This window comes from Lichenostomus cassidix, chromosome 7, assembly GCF_008360975.1.
Source record: "Lichenostomus cassidix isolate B80296 chromosome 7, HeHo_3.0, whole genome shotgun sequence".
Taxonomy (NCBI): domain Eukaryota; kingdom Metazoa; phylum Chordata; class Aves; order Passeriformes; family Meliphagidae; genus Lichenostomus; species Lichenostomus cassidix.
The window spans coordinates 30,914,601-30,932,103 of record NC_139488.1 but is presented as its reverse complement, the minus strand read 5'-3'; the positions used below and the strand labels follow the sequence as shown (position 1 = coordinate 30,932,103).

The following is a 17,503-nucleotide window of genomic DNA, read 5'->3' as shown; positions in this document are numbered from 1 at the left end:
GAGCTTTCAATTTAACAAATGTCACAGCAGAAGGCACATGTTGGTGTGAGGAACAAGGGGCATTGCCCAATACTTGCTGTGCTTGTAAGAACAAAAGAGAAAAGCGTTCAAAGCTCTCGGGAGAAACAAGGTGATGTTTGCAAATAGTTTCATTTCGGCTAGCGAGAAATGAGCAGTAATTTTGTGATTCAGTTATTAGGAGTTGGCTACTGGCTACAAAACAATTGCTGCATGTTACCTGGTATTTGATGCAGCAATACCTGTCCTGCTCCACTTGGCTTCACGACTCCTTAGCTGGGAGGGACAGAAATAAAGAAATAAAGAAATAAAGAAATAACTGAAGCCATCAAGAGAAGTTCATTTGGAAATACCTGGGGCGGATGACTTATGGGTGAGTTCTGGTGAGGAGAGTGGAATTGCAGGAAACGTCGCCTTCAGGAATAACTCAGTGCTCCCGTGTAGTTAAAACAGAAAAACTTGTTATAAATTTATGTTGTGAACTGTGAAACAGTCGACATTAATAGCTTATTGTGGTGGAAAGCTTTTAACTTGAAGACTTTAAAGGAACAGCATAAAATGGTGCAGCATAGGAGGAGGAAAAGAATATATTTTATATTTTATTATGTTTAAAAATACTTTGTGGCGGTATCAATTATACCATCACATACTTTTTAAATCTATTGCATTATTTAATAATGAAAAGTCATTCTTTTTCTCGGAATTCAAATAAAAAAAAGCTCAAGGGACATTTTTTAAAATGGAAAACCAGTTGTGTATTTTATTTTTTCCATTTCAGAAAAAGTCATACGTGTTTCTTTGGAGAAGAAAAAAAAAGATTTTCCCACTTGGATAGCAGAGAACGACGAGTTCTCATCACCCAGCCAGTGAATGTGACATTTAAGCGTATGGAGTCAGTGTTTTCCAGTCTGTCAGTTTAAATCATTTTATTTCATAATTATTTTTGTTTTTTAATTAAATGAAGGAACTTAGGATAAATAATTAGGAGAAAATATTTCTTGATAAATATGCAGCATCCACTTTCTCTGAAGCCAGAGCAAAACATCTGTTGTTTTACCTTCCAGTGAGATACAAAATAATTGGGTATGGGATACATTTGTGATGTAGATTATACATTAAATGACATGGGGGAAAAAGCAGGATTGCAGTAAAGCTCTGAATATTTTGTTTCTATCATCAACCCCTATGAGAAAACTCAGTTGCTTAATTTCCTTGGGGGAGTGGAATGGGTGAGTGGGGAGGAGGTTGGTGTGCCTTGAAGACAGTGTCAAACTGAGCTCCAAATTTTTACTGTTTACTATAATTTAAGGGCAGCCCTTCAGTTCAGGTGCATTGAGCAGCCTAGAAGTACCAGTTACAGCATTAAAGCCATTTTTTTTGCACTGACCTGTGAAATTTTATTTTATTTTCAGTCCAATGTTGTTAGATAAAAACATATAAAAGCTACTGTAGAGAAGAAGAGCTGCTCTTGATAGATAGAATTTCTAGAAATTAAAAAAAAATCCTGAATATTCTTTATGTAATCCTTGTCTTATTGATAATTAATTTCAAGGTTTTCTGCCTCTAAAGGCAGTTTGTCCCTTTGTCTTCTTTTTCCATAGCCACTTCCCAATGCCAAGAATAAACAATAGTATTTTTGCATTTGCTCTGAGCACCTCAGCTAGACAAGTGGGAGAAAAATAAGAAGTGCTTTCTGCTGGAATAAAGTTTCCCAAAGATTAATTTTCATACACAGATCTGAAATGCTCTATTCTTTTCAACCTCCACATTAGATGAACCTTGAAGCTGAGTGTGCTGCTCAGGTGTGGATAATGGAATCACAGCAAGAACAAAACTGTCACAGTGTCAGGGAGCTCATGGTCAAAACTGCCCAGCTTTGAAGGAGAACTCATTTACAGTAAATTTTGAAGTGGCCTTTCTTAATGCTTGAAAAAATGTACTAAAATATAGGAGTTCTCTTCAATATATGAATTTTAAAACAAAGAAAATCAAAGAAACATTACCTTTTAAAAACTTTTTGAGAAGTGGTTGCCAAGTGTAAAATTTCAGAAGGATTCAAAGCCAAAATTTAGTTACTGGTTTCAACATCACTTCTAAATTTGCTAAAAATCTCCAAAATGCTTCCTTGCAAAGCAAAACAAATACTTTCTTTGAAAATGACTGCACTGTAAGTTTTTCAATGAGCTTCAGTGCTAGGTTTACAGACAGTCAATAGTTTCCAACCAGTCTTTAATAATACCAAATAAGTACTATTTCAGAGAGTTAGAATTTCCCTTTGCAAGAAAAAATGAAACAAATGCAGCTGACCAAATCTGATATGGTTTGCTCCTGTAAGAGTTTTCAATGCAAAGATACTTAGGTGTGTGTTACAGACAATATTAAACACCAAATGCCATTCCAGATTAATCAAGTCCACACCACTGGCCTTCATCTGCCTGTGTCAATTGTAGGAACCTAAGTTTGACTTAGAGTTTCAGGATCTCAGACCCTTTTTCATCACTGGCAAGGGGTTTTTAGTTCTTTGGTAGAAGAAATAGCTGCCTGTTAGTATTACATGGGGAAGCACAGTAAGTCTGCCACTCAGTTCTTAAGGAGAGCAATTCCATAAGGGAAAAAATAATTTAAAACAAGTAGGGGGTGGAAAAAAAAAGAATGAGGTGAGAGCCTTGGTGTGGCTTTTGGCTCTCCATGCTTGTTCTTCTATGCTCTGTCAAATGTATATGTGTTACACAGACCATGTTTTTAGCAAATACAGTTGCTGCCTGTCTCTCCTTCTTCAGTTCTCTTTTACTCCTCATGCTCAAAAATGTTTTACTATGTGATCATTTTGAAGAATTTTTGGGGAAAAAAAAGTACATCCTTCATAATTTCAACCCATTTGTACAAAGTCCTCTATTGTCTGTGTTTTACCAGTGGAAATATTGAGTCTATTATTATCTCTGTAAATACAGGTAGAATTTGCTGTTCTCTACAATTTGCATTCAGGTGAACATACAACACTGTTATTGATATATCTGTTAGTAGTAGCCTAGGTGTTTATTTGCTTGAAGATAAGGCTGTGCTTATAATGCAGGCTGTTTTGCTAGATCTATTCCTAACCTTCTCCTTAAAATGTCAGCTCCAAATATTTCTGTGGTGGCAAAAAGGAAAATGTTGAACGTTTTAAAGGCTTCTCATTCTTAACTACTTAAGAGTTAACCAAAGGAAAAAAAAAAAAGACAAATATTGCCATTCTTGGACCAGTTGCAAATTTCCATCCCCCAATTTTGGAACATAAATTTTTAAAATAGTAAATGTATTTCACAGAGGAATTTCTGTGGTTATGAGCCCCATCCAGGACCCTGGGTGGGTGTATCTTCCTGCAACCTGCTAAAAATCTGCAGATAAATGAGCAAGTTCTGTGTTTTGATCTCTGACAGCATGAAATCAACACACATTTTAAAGCTGTTACATAATTTCTGAGTAAATTCATGTTTAAATTCATGAATACATAAATCTGCTCTTCAATAATTGGTGAGGCATCATAAGAAGCTGCATAGACCTTGGGCTGCTTTTTATTAGCAACATTTAAACCCAAGGGGTTTTTTTAACCTCAAGTGGTTAATTTCCTGATGTTGGATAAATATCTCTTGATTCCTAGCATACATTAGAAGGTTGTAGTGCTTTCTGTGAGTCTACAAACCCATGGCAGCACAGCTATAGCAGAGCATGGGTGATAGACTACTTTTGAGATCTAATATAATTTTGTAGCAGTAAAGAATTTTAAAAAATATTATTGAAGTTGTGAATTGCAAAAATGATCCCCACCAATGCTGCCCAGTAAGGTTTAATGTGGCCTTTTTATAGACAGAATTATAATTGGCAGTTGTAAGGTTCTGTGTTTTATTATTTAACATCACATATGTATTACTTTCATGCCATGTTTGAAGTGCATGGGAATTAAACAGTGGCTGAGTATTTCAGATAAAATATGTCAAATGTTTTAAGTGGGGTTAAATATAACAGGCTATTAAAAAATAAAACAGAAAATTATGCAACTGAGAAGGCTAAGTGTTTTGAAGCAAGGGTGAGAAGCCTGGCTGTCATCATATCACTAATTTGTTCTTTTTTGGTTTTGTTTTTTTTCTCCCATCTCCATGATCCAGAAGAGACAGTTAAGACTAGGGCATTTGAAAAAAAATGCACTTAAGTGTTATGCCACTAAAGTCACTGTTTATTTCTTCAGTAGATAGCACTCCCTAGTCTCAATATCCTGGGGATGTGGGCCAGGGAACAGAGCTGTTCAGCAGGGACACTCTGAGTTTGCCCAGTGTTGATCTGTTGTGAAAAAAGTGTAAAGGTGGAAACATCCAAATGTTGACAGGTGGACTTGAGGTGCATTCCTCATTTTACTCCTAGAAGAGAGCTGTCTTTACTAATATAAAAGGAGCTGGAAAGTGGCCAGTGGAAATGCTGTTATGGTGCTAGAATTAAATTAAGGCTTTTGTTGCTACAATTACATTGATTTAAAAGCACAAATGTAATTTTCTGTTCTTCTGGCCAGCATGAGTATGGTGTTAAACTTTTCTCTGACAATTTGTTGGATTACTCTTTCGAAGGACAAATTTTCTGTTGTATAGGGACAGAATAATGCAAAAAGTTCCCTGTGACCAAAGACACAGAGGTGGTTCAAGTAGTAAGCTCTTCCTAGAACAGCAGCTTACCAAAAATGCTTTAAGGACCTAAGGAAAAAATGCAACAGCATCACTTTTTACTTTGCCAACAAAGAGGTTTTGACCTCTCATGTGCTGTAGGAAGCAGTGACCACAAAAGTATACAGAATCAGAGGCTGAAAGCAGGAAAATACTGCTGAGTACATTTGAAGTGCTTGGACAGCTCTTAATACACTGCACTGGGCATGACAAACGAGTGTGTGTGTAAATCAATAAAGCTTTCCAGAAATGGACAAGCAGTTGGGTATGAATAACAAAGGAGTGCACATGGTAACTGTGCTGTAGCATCCTGTCAGGGATTTTAAAGTTCACTGTCATAACTTTGCTCTTCTTGACCTTTATTGATGATACCTTCGGAGCATGCTGAGCTGCTAACTAGATGTACAACCTTTAGGCCTTCATCTCCTGCCCATGACTAGGTGATTTTTAAAGGTCCTTTCTGATCCAAACCATTCTGTGATCTCTTCTTCCCTTAGTGAAAAATGCATAATACTCCCTGCTTTCTTCTCGCTTCCTCCTCTCATCCTTTTGTTTTGTCTCAACAATACAATGGTTGAGTAATACCTTCTCTTTTATTCATGAGTTCTAGTAGAAAATTCAGTGTTCTAATTAATTTCATTGTGGTTAGAAAAGTGCAGAGGATTGTCTGTAGAAGCATCAGGTGTGTAGCCTTTTGTTAACTCTGAAACTGTGCTAACAGCTGCTCCACAGGAGAAAATATCCATGGAAGAGAGAGAAAGCTATTAGCTGACCCAAAAATTTTTATCATTAGCAGGGCTATGGTTTTCATCCTGAGGAAGGAATTAAAATCAGTTGACAAAGTCTCTCATAATGACTATATACTAGCAGTGCTATCAATTCAAAACAGTCTCTGTTTTGTTAAAGTAGCCTGAAGTTTTACCTTTCAAACTGATTTTCCAGGAACTCAATCTCACAATTCAGAACAATGTCATCTCTAATTCAGAAAGTTGGAGGCTGCTTAGCATGATCCAAGTCATGACTGAAAACTTTAAATTTTCCACTGTTTGGAGAGAAAGTGCAAAATACTTTCTCCCAAATCAGAATTGGGAAGGACATCTGTTTTGACGTTTTGGGATCCTTGAATGTGTAATGATCCAAAAGGAACATGTACTGATGTTTCATTTGTTGGTAAGTTATGCCACAGTTACTTTGGCTGACTGAATGCTGCTGTACTTTGAGAGTTGTCCCCCCAAGAAATGGTGTGTGACCCTGAGCTGCTGAGTGTTCCATGTGTGCTGGGCTGCATCACTTTTAGTGTTAGCCAGGCTGAGGGACAGAGAGTGATTGTTCATTTCTACGTGTGATATAAAATATCCATAAATTCCCAGCTATGCCTAGAACTTGAAATCACTATAGAAATCAGTGAATATCTCAGAAAGTGCTGTTCTCAGGACTCTCAGTTGCTTGTTCTCAGCAAGCTCTGTTTTCCCTGCATAGTCTCCTGCCTGGTTGTGGATGGGATTAGAGGTTGCACTGGGGCTCAGAAGTGTCACTCACTTCTCCTGGGTGTCTGCAAGTGTGCAATGGCTTTCAAACTGTGAGGAGTGAGGGGCACTTCTTACTGCAGCTCAGCCTTCTCTAAGTGTGACCTGAAAAGAAAACTGGAAATAGATTTAATAACAGTTTCCTTCAAGGAGATGCACTTTGCTTAACTGGCAAAGGATTGCCAGAATATACAATGCAAGAGGCAGGCAGATCCTTCTGAGCAAAAGTTGAGCAGCCTTACAAAACCATCAAAACCCAGTGATTTCTGTTAAATAAATGAAGGTTTGGATTAGGAGGCAGGGTTTTGAGACCGTAAGTGCTATTACAAATTTTCCAAATGAATACTTTCAGGAGAAAGAGGATTATTATCAAGTGTTTGGTTGCAATATAGAGTGATTTAGTATATCAAGGACTGGTTTTCCCATGTTGTGGGAACTGGCACAGATTCTTAAGCAAAGTCAGTCAAGTGTTCCCTTCTAGTCTAGTCCTCATTACAAAAATGCCAAATAAATAGGCATGATTTGCTTGGCAATCAAGAAGCACAAAAGTCAAGCTAACACTGCCTGCATTATATCCTTTCACTGCAATTTTAAAGTCAGTGGTGTGAGAATAGGTTTTATTATACAGATGTTTCCACTGCGGGTTGATAAGAGCTGAAATGTAGCATTTATTTATAATGCTGTCAAGTTTAGATTTCCTAATTTTGGTAGGCTGTTTGTAAAGAAATAGCTCTCTGAAATCAGAGATTCAGTGAACAGATCCAAGAAGATTTATCATTCCATTTACAGCATTCCAAAATACGGAGTAAGAGAAGCATGGGGAGCTCTCTGTGTATTTCTGTGTGGAAGCAGTCTGCCCCAACCATTTTAGGATAAAATCATACCATATATTTTTATATTAATGAAAATGAAAAACTAGATCCATAGATATATCAACATGTGTGAGTGAAAGTCTGTGCAGACAAATCCTTTAGTGATTGCCTCAAAGCAGTAAGAATTTCTTTTGGATGGCATTTTAGGGGGATATTCATAGAGAAAACATCTGAAAATCTATAAGTCAGAAACATATTTTTATGTAACAAACCTCTCTTTATTTTATCAATCAATCTGCAAGAATGTGCCTGTAAAAGCAAACTATGGCCTCTTCAGTCTGGAGGACTATTTACCCTCCAGCTTGTGATTTCTTACTGCTGCTTCTGCAGCTTCTTCTTCTCCTTTGCCACTTCTGCATCTGCTGCTTTTCGCTGCCTCATCTCACAGTGCTCTCTGCAGGATCACCCATAGACTTTTTATAGCCATATGTCGAACCCATTCATAGGTGACATTGTGAAAATATGATGCAGAGCATTTTACCACCTTTGCTGGCTTTAATTGTACCCTGGAGATAAAGCACAGATTCTGTACAGTTGCTTATTTAGATTTTTAAATAAGTAAACTCTACATGCCCTTGTTTCTTATCGCACTTTAGCTCTTCATTCTCTTTCAAGATGCTGGATAATGGTCTATGTGTGCTTTTGCTTCCTAGCCTTATTTTTATGATTCAGCTGAATTTGAAATATTTATTAATGAATTTATTAATGAATAATTTATTAATGAATTTACTTTGGTAAACTTTGGGATTCTTATTTTGTTGAATCATTGATTTCTCTTAACAAAGAAGAGGGAACTGTGCATCTTTCCACAGAGTCTTTCCATACAACACATGACATGAATTTTCCTCTAAAACTACAAATGTTAACTATATTTATGGCTGTTGTTTTGTGTAACCACAATTCCTTTGAAACAGCATTTGTTTAAGTTTCATAGGTTGACAGAAGGTTAAAGTAATGCAAGTACTGTAAATTGCATAATAGTTGCAATTATGGGAATGTATTGATTTTGGTGTTATGGTTGTGTGATGTGAAGTTATGCACAGGAGACAGAGATTTCTAGAGCCAGTTTTAACTCATAGATTTTTATACATATTGCTTTATTTTCTCAGAAGACTAGTTGAAACTTGCTCTGATGAAACTGCATCACACTTTAGAGATTTTCCTTTTCCAGTATTGTAAGAAATCCTGAAGTCAATACAGATATATATAGAAAAATACTTTGACTTATTGTGATTTACATACCAGATTGTGCTATATTGAAGTTCTCACAATGCAAAAATATGAGCATGATGAAAATTAAAGACAGATTAAAGGCCCTACTATACTGGAAACTTTATCATATGTAAAATTACATATGTAAGAGGAAAAAAGTCAAGATTGCATTTAGATATAGCAAAATACCTCTCACTCTTGAAATAATAGGATTTTTTTTTTTGTGAGTAAAGGCAATTAAATTTATCTGGTTCAGTTAAAGGCTGTAATTCACCAATTAGCTGTGGAATAACCAGTGCACCTGGTGTTCCCCACTGCAGGAACCAGGCTGGTGAGGAGCTGCCACAGTTAAAAGTTTATATAAGATTGGCTTTTGTTCCCCTGTGCTAGTGGCTGCCTCTGTTTGCATCCCAGTGCTTCTCAGGTAGCAAGTTCACTCTGAACAGAAAAGGGAGAGGAAGAGAAGATGTGTCAATATCTTTTATGGTGTTTCATTGCCAACTCTATTGCACCTGACAGGATGAGCTGGTGGACATACGTGGAATATCTGCTGTGATATTGTTCTGAATTGTAAAGCATGGTATGAATAATCTCATAAATGAATGTCATTTCTGGTTTTACTCAAAGCACCAACCTGCAGCAAAATAAATTGTATGGTGCATTTTGTTCTGGATCATGAAGAAGTACAGTAAGCAAGCCCCCTGAGAATTTTTATGAATTGTCATGTAGGGAAAGGTATCCTTTGATTAATTTACATATTTACTTATTTATTCCATTTTACTCTAGGCAGAGAATTCAGCACTGGCTCTGGAAAATGAAAATCAGAGAGAACAGTATGAAAGATGTCTCGATGAGGTAAGGTAGATAAAAAGGTTGTTCTTATCTGCTACTATAATTAAATTAAGACAAATTAGTCTCTCCCTCTCTTACAAGGTTGACATTGTTCTGCAATTTTTGTATTACCTCATTCTGTTAATTCCAAGAACATGTGTCTGGCAGTCAAAGGTGTTGTTCTCCATGACCTTTGCTGTAAATCCTGTTTTGACCACACCTCTTCACTGAAAAGTTGCTATCCCTGTGACCAATACCCAGAACTGGTTTGCTTTCATTAGGAGGAGGAGATTATAGTTTGCCTGTTAGGTGCTGTGTACACCTTTTCTCTCAAGTGGAACAAGTGTGGCTGTGGCTTCTCCCATCAAGAGTCCCCCAGCTTTCCTAAGTGCTGCATTCCAAAACCCTGGAATTTGTGTCTCAGCTCCCTCTTAGGGTTACATACACAGCTTTTAATGCTGGTTTTTCCTAGCTGTTGCCTAGATCAGAGCTTCCAGTCACAGCTAGAATATAATTCACCCCTCTGAGCACTCCAGCAATGCCTGCATTCCAGAGGTGTCTGCCATCTCCTATTGCATGCAGCTTTCTCCACACATGCACTGATGCTTACTTGTTCCTCCCATTTATCCTGAAATAAGGCTCTTCAACATGCCTGAGTTTAAAGCAGTCCTAAAACTCTTAGCAGCTTGGAGAGTTGCTTAGAAAAAAATCGTTTACCCATTCCATAATAAGGATGTGTAGTGGCATAAGTAATTAGCTGACATGCAAACAAAACAGAAAGAACCCCAGCTGTACCTTGGAGAAAAGAGTGCGTGAGCAAGCAAACCACCCAGGGCAGATGACAATCCCAGCTTCCCACCAGCTTTTTAAATTTTTAATCAACATTTACTGAAGTGTTAGCGGCACGAGCAATACAGCTCTGGTACAAGAAACCTCCAGTTTAGTGCAGATTTTCACCAGATTTTCACCAGCAACTCCACTCTTTTGCCACTGGCATATTTTTGTCAGGGGATTTACTGTGATCTGTGGCTCTGGGGGATGAGCAGAGCTTTTGTCTGCATTGGCCTGAGCCACTGCTGCCACTGCACACTTGAACCATATCTGGATATCTTAGTGATAAGGATGAAATTACCATATAATTGCTAACTTCAGTTTAAATTACAGAGCCTGACGTAAAATTGTTTTCTGATTGTCTCGGACAAAATCTGCTTACATAATTGATTTTGGAAATGAGTAAATCACTATAACAGCAAAACATTCCATGCAAATTATAAGGACAGAAAACATGCTTTTATTCTGTTTGCAGTAACGTAATGGATTTCTGACCCAGGATTGTTTTTCACACACTGTTGCAGCTTAAAGATCATATAATTATATCAAGCTATGCTCTGAACTTTATTATCTTCACCATTACGTTGGCTGCTTTCAATTATTCTGTATTATCACAGCTGTATCCATCTTCTCTCACTGTGTCAACTTTTTCAGGAGAAAGGGCTTCTCACCTTCTGTGTGTTTGGGCTTCCCTGTTTTATTTTTTGTTTATCTGGTTCCTTTTTCACAATGCTTTGGCAGAGGCACTGCAACCAGAATTGTTTTAGCTGACACAGGCTTGGACCTAATTCCTTCTGGTCACTGAGATGAAGTAGTTGTTGCCAGTAACTGAGGCAAGGAAACCATATTTAATAATTGCAAATTCTGCAGGAGTCCTGAGTCAGAGTCCACCTGAGCACAGTCCTTTGGTGAAGCTGCACGAGAACTCACACATTCTTTATAGTAACAATAAAGAGAATAGGAGATGAGACATAAATGTAATTAGTTAATAACCAAAACAATGATTGGAGAACCTTCACTTCCAACCAGAGTCTTCTGAGGATGGATTGTATGTCACAAAAAGTCCTTTCCAGACAGAAATTGTGATCTTTGGAGATCTTAAGCAAATAAAATGCTTTCCATTAAGATTTAGAAAATATTTTAAAATATTTCCACTTGAAAATTTCTTTAAGTCTGATGCTTGCTCTGTTCATAACTCATCCTGCACCAGCCCCTCTTCTTGAAAGTGAAAATTTCTCCAGACCTTCCCTAGTTTGGCTCTCAGAAGGTGTTTTTAGGAGCAGATGTATTTCAGGAGCAGCCATGCATCTGTCTGTGCTGCAGCCCCACTGCCTCAGGGGCACCTGGCAGGTTTGGAGTGAGGAGCAGAGCTGTTCTGGGAACACAAGGCTGGGATTGCACCCCAACCTGAGACAGCTAAAGCTGCCACCACAGCATGTGAGTCTCTACTGCAGCCATTATTTTAATTTTGCCCCTGCAGTCAAATTAGTTGTGAGTGCAATGAATTTCTCCAGGGCTGATGCACCAGGAGTGCTTCCCTCCCAAGCCACCACCTGGCCATTCTCTTGCTACCTGTCTGGGAGCCTTGACAGACCCTGGGAGAGCTGGAGCCTGGGAACATCATTTGATAACTACTGAGAGAACAGTGCCATCTTTGACTCATCACTCAGCAGCCTCAGATTGCAGCTTCTCTCCCCTGGCACAGGCAAGCTCTGCCCAGGGCACTGCAGCCCCATTTAACCTGGTCACCCTGGCAGTGTCACCTGCAGGGTCCCTCGGGCCCCACAGCAATGTGACAAGGACAGTGTGCTCTCTGCTCAGGCCTTGGTGGCCATTAAGCTGAATATGAAAAAAGTAAAAATACCTGTGTGATTTTTCTGTCTGTCTGTAGCAAAGAGATACCAGAGCTGAGGTTTTTAAAGCTGTGCTTGCCATTATTTTCTCTCATTTTTCTTTTTTTTTAAATCAGTTATTTTACATAGTACTTCTCATTCATGTAATGCTCTACATTTAATATTGTATGAATGCCTGCAACTGTGACATAAAAATGCATGCTCTGTAATCATTTTCATGGTAAAATTCAATGAAACTCAAATGTTCAGAGAGATTAAATCTGAAAAGCATATGGGTCAAGCTGAGCAGAGTCCTTTATGAATTTTAACAATTATTCACTGATTTTAAAATAATTGTTCATCTCTGAAGTGGAAATGTAAAAAACTTGGAACAGTATTTGGAAGAAGATGTCATTGAAATGTTCCAGTACTTGATAAATAAGAAAGGAGCTTTTTTAATTTCAGACACCCTCCATAAATGTGTCTTTCTGTTGCTGAAAAATTTAATGCAAACCCCAGGATTGTCTTCCTGTGCCTTTGGGCTTTGAGGTTAACATGCTTAATCCCAGTTTCCTATTGTGGAATTCAGCTGTCAGTTTATTGGTAGGTGGCAATGTCATGGTTATTCACATCACTGTGCCAACTGAGATTTCTGTCAAACTTCACCATACTTACATGCAGGAAATTATGCAATGTAGGGTAGTTGATATTTTTGCTGATGTTTCAAGAATTGCCTAATCAAAAATGCAGAGTTATCTTAAAAAAAAATTATGTTTTTAAGATTTGAATAAAAGATAAATCTTTTATTTTAGTACAGTTGAAATGTCTTTGTGCATATGGAATCATACATTAAAGGCAGCTGTGTAAAATCTCAGTATTTGTAAAAGGCATAACAGATGTTGCATTAGGGTCTCTTTTCTTTGATTCATTGTTTTATACCTTTTCTATTATGACCACTTTATGACATATATTTGTAAACATAATTACCTAAGGAAAAAGCGAAGCTAGATCTTTTATCTCTTTTGCTGCAATCCAGAAAAGGAAACATCACCTAAAGATCTTGGCTATTAAGTTCCAAGGAAAGGCAGGCAGTGTGCAAGCAAGGAGTGTCACCTTCTGCAGAACAGCAGACCAAGGAAGCAGCCAGCTCTGTTCCATTCCTTGTTTCACCTTGATTAACTGCAGTTATCTCAGGTCATTTTACAGCCTGCTTTTTACCGGGATTGAGCCACAGTTATGCCTCATGTAAGTGGGAACTTCACATTTTCACATTTTCTGCACCTCAGAAGTCAATTCCTCTGCCTTCTGTGGTCTCAGTTTCCACAGTTTTGGTAGTTGTGGCTGTCAGATTTGTGGAGCTGGTTCATGTTGTTCATTCACATCCATGGTGTCTCCTGATACCTGTAAGTTAAAGTGAAGTAGATTGTTGAGTTTAGCAGATTATTTCCATCTGCTGTAGGAGTGGAATGGCAACCTCATTTGAAATGCAAACGTTTGGCTATGATTCCACTTATTGAGTGCTAAATTAATTTTAGTAACTGCAGAACACTTCGCTCAAGGCTTCCCACCTCTGTTCCTGCTGAATACCAAAAATACAGACCTGAAAATCTTGAATGGTAATAACAACACAGTTTGCCAAGTTGCTAGATAATAGAAAAAAAATAACCACATTTTCTAAAGAACCTGGTTACATATCTTATTGAGATCCATGGGAGCTATGGATCACTGGCAGGTACATCCATTTAGATACCTATCTTCACTCAAAAGCTGGAAAATTTGTCATATGTGCATCAGCAGGTTCAGTTTTTTTCCCATTTGCAATATTATGCCATTTACACTCCTCTGTACAATATGTAAAGCTGTAGGAGTCATTTTGTAGGCTATGCTGTTGTGAGTGACTAGTGCACACTTCAAAGAACCTTTTAGTTCTTCCTTGGGAAAGTAACTCCGTGTCAGAAAGTAAAGAAATAATGTATTCGCTATGGTTTGTTCAATTTTCAGGTAGAGCAAACAGACCTTAAAGTACCTGCCAGAAGGAACAGTGGTGGATGGAGAGCCTGAGAGCCTGCAGGGCAAGGCACAGGGGCTTTCAAACCCCTAGCATGTTTACTTCTGTTGGTTATTACTGTTCTAATATTAGTCTGTGTCTTCTGTTAAATCATGTATAGAGCTATTCTCTTGGAGCATTGTTTCAAAGGCTGCCTGAAGTTAGGGACCAGCTTGGAAAAAAAATTTGATACTAGGCAATTTTATGAGTATGAATCAAATGTAACTTTTGGATCTAACAGAACTAAATTATTTACAGAAGTGAATTAGCTGCTGCAGCTCTTTTCTCCCAGCTGAGTTCACATCAGTGATGGGGGGGTAAGAAGAATCAATGTAGATTTAGTGATACCTGCATACATTTTACTATTATTTCTGTAAACCAAATAAAAAATCTCTTTTTTTCAAGGAAAGGCATGTCTACTTGCTCTGCCTAAATGCAGGAGCAAAAGGATAAATCTTCACATTTTGTGATAACATGTGCATATATGGTTTTGAACATTCAAGTTAGACAGCATCAACAGAAAATCTTACCTCAGTCTCCCTTTCTCTCCCTCCTTCTTCCACCTCACTGCCCCCTATCCTTTCTGGTAAATATAAATTAGAAAGGATGTATAAAATAAATAACTTCAAAAATTCCCTGTTGAATATATAGTTCTGCTAATCAATGGTGTGTAATCTCATTCAAGTCAATTATGCTATGTGGGGTGAATGCCTTCCAACCACATTTCAATGACAGTAGGTACTTTAATTTTCTGTGGCACTTTATGGTTTCTGCTTGTCATGATAGATGTACCATTTTGTCAATATTTAATCAAGAAACAATTAAACTTCATGAAAACATTCGGGAGTCCATCCTTGGCTGGTAAAAATCCACCCTAGTGAATGTAGTCAATCCATGCTGATGCACACCAGCTGCATATAGAACTGGGGAAGTTTAATCTACTGCAAAGAAGAGATGACAGAAGTTAACCAAGTGTCCCTCATGTCACACTGCAATTGATACAATACACGTTTGCTTATAATGAGGACTAGCACAGAAGTAGTTGATGTGTATTTCATGTATTCTTACTTGTATTATCTGATGAAAATACTAGTAAATGCTGAAAATGCTAGAATTGGTGGTGGTTGTAGATGGAAAGTGGAGTGGAAAGCCACTGGCAACTGTGAAATAAATACAATGAATGTTTATAATAATTTTTTAACACACTCTGGTAGGATCTGTCCTTATTTCAGCCCTTTGAGCCACACACTGGGTGCCAAAAAAGGACTGTGGTGGTTGTAAGCCCAGATGGAGATGAAACACCACAAAGCCACTTGCTCAACCCTGATGGAGTGGGGAGGAGAATCAACATAAAACTTGTGTGTTGAGATAAGAACAGCTTCCTTACTGGTCATTCCCCCAGTTATGTGCTGGACATGACTTTCTAGGGTGTGGAATTGCCCTTTGGCTAGTTCAGGTCATCTGTCCCAGCAATACTCCCTCCCAGTTTCCTTTTTGAACATCTTCACTGGCAGAGCATGAGACAAGATAAAAAATGGTCCTTGACTTAGGATAAACACAACTTAGCAAAAAAACCAAAACATCAGTGTTATTAACACCATTCTCATTCTGAATCCAAGACACAGCTCTATAACAGCTCCTGAGGGGAAATTAACCCTGCCCTTGCTGAAACCAGGACAGGTCACAAAAGAAGGTATTGTTATGCATAAACACACATGATAACATACTTAAAATTGTTCACTTTTTTCTTTCAGGTAGCTAATCAGGTTGTTCAGGCTCTACTTACTCAAAAGGTAAGTTGTGATTCGGGTATTTTTGGTGTAACTTAAAGCTTGCAGATATTCATTGTTTATTTAAGATGTATGTAATCTTAAGTTGTATACATTTTTTAAACTATGTTCACACGTTTACTAAGCAGGGGAAGTACTGCACAGGAAAAATTCTTGTAGGGTAATTGCAAACCTGGCACAATGAAAAGATACATTATGGCTTCTACAAAGATCTGTTCTGTATCAAGTCACATCTGAAGTGGTCTTGGGGTTAAACATGCTTCCATGATTTCATTTTGTTGAGGGGGAAAGAGGGAAAGAGAAAATATAAAGATCTATAATAATAAGCTATGAACACTTCAGTATTCATGGAATGATCCTTTTTGAGGTCTAGACCACTTGATGGATGTGGCATTATTAAAATGCTTTGGATCATTTAGTTTTAAAAAGATGATTTGGAAAGAGACATAAATGCAGTCTTTTAAAGCAGCTAGTGCAAAGAAGAATATAAACTGTTTTGTCAACCTTTAATGACAGGACAAGTAATAATGTTCTTAAAATGCAGCAAGAAACACCAAGTTGAAATGATCAAAAACCTCTGCCACACACCCAAAAGCTTTCCAGATGCAAATAGTTTTTGGGGACCCTCTCCAAAGCCTCCCTGATGGACATCATTCCACCCAGCAGGACATCATTCAGAACACTCCCTGCAAAGGGCTGAGTGGGGACAGAGGGGCACAGGCAGCGTTGAAAGTATCACTGCTCATCCCATGATTTTTAAATGTCCAACAAAGGCTTTTACCCTAGAAGAGGATCTTGCCTCCCAGCAGTTGAAAGTGGTGTAGCTCAGAGGTGATTTGTGCAAACCATGACATCCAGGGAAGCTTGCCCTGCTGCTGCCTGTGCTGAGTTTCTCTGTGTACTCAGAGGAGTAAGGTCTGTGCATCATCAGAGCACTGCAGAGCTATTGCTGGGACACCTTCTAGAAATATAACTTCAGCTGTTTTCCAAAAAAAATCCCAAATCTGTGTTCCAATTCAGTCTAATGGAAATGGAGGCATTTTCCCATGTTAATATACACAAAAACCTCATACACATTTTGTATTATAAAACCATATGTGATGAAATACTCAACAGAGGGTTAACCTCAATACATTAATCTCTAGTTTGGGAATATTATGATTGTTTCCCAAATGGAGAGAGGAGCTTCCTGATTCCCTTTGCAAAGGTGTCAGGAATTTTGATGACTGCATGCTTCCTCAGTAATGAATCTTTCCAAACCCATAGGAACCAAGGAGTTCCAAAGGATACAATAAAAATAGATCTGAATACATTTAATAAAGTGATTTACTTAGGGTTGATGGGATTTAACAGCTGCTTACCTATTACTGAGTAATAACGGCTAATTTAATATCCATGGAAAGAGGAAAGAGGGTACTTCTCTAAATGCTAATGAATATTAGCTGTTATAGTGCTCCTGACACCATTCATACAAGGCCTTTTATAAGAAAAGAAAGGAACACAATAGCATACAATGAAGAGGAAATTGCACTCCTCACACCAGTCCCAAAAAGGTAGATATCAGAACCCAAATAGTAACCAGTAAACAGATAAATCTACCATCATGCAGCTGAGCAGCAAGACAGAGTCAGTCATGCCACAGAGAGATAACACACTTCTGGAGCAGAGCAAGACACGAAGAAAAGCTGAGAGCTTTCAGAAAAGGGAGAAGAGTGATTCTGTACAGCAGCACACACTGCGTAGGCTTTGCTGTGAATTTGCAATCGTCCCTCAAGGACTAATTTTTGCTTAAATTAAGTAGATGCTGTAATGCAACGAATAAAGCGCTGTGTACTCGCTGGGATGTGGAAAGA

General features: G+C 38.0%; 1 protein-coding gene across 5 annotated transcripts in view; it reads left to right on the top strand.

The window, feature by feature from the left end:
• The window catches only part of NCKAP5 (NCK associated protein 5), a 377,581-nt gene that overhangs the window by 274,995 nt on the left and 85,083 nt on the right, over positions 1 to 17,503 (top strand). For all 5 annotated transcript variants that reach the window (XM_085067072.1, XM_085067071.1, XM_085067073.1 and 2 more), the window contains 2 exons: positions 9,106 to 9,174; positions 15,615 to 15,653. In XM_085067072.1, the coding sequence (XP_084923198.1) occupies positions 9,106 to 9,174; positions 15,615 to 15,653 (108 nt within the window). The remainder of the gene's footprint in view (positions 1 to 9,105; positions 9,175 to 15,614; positions 15,654 to 17,503) is intronic.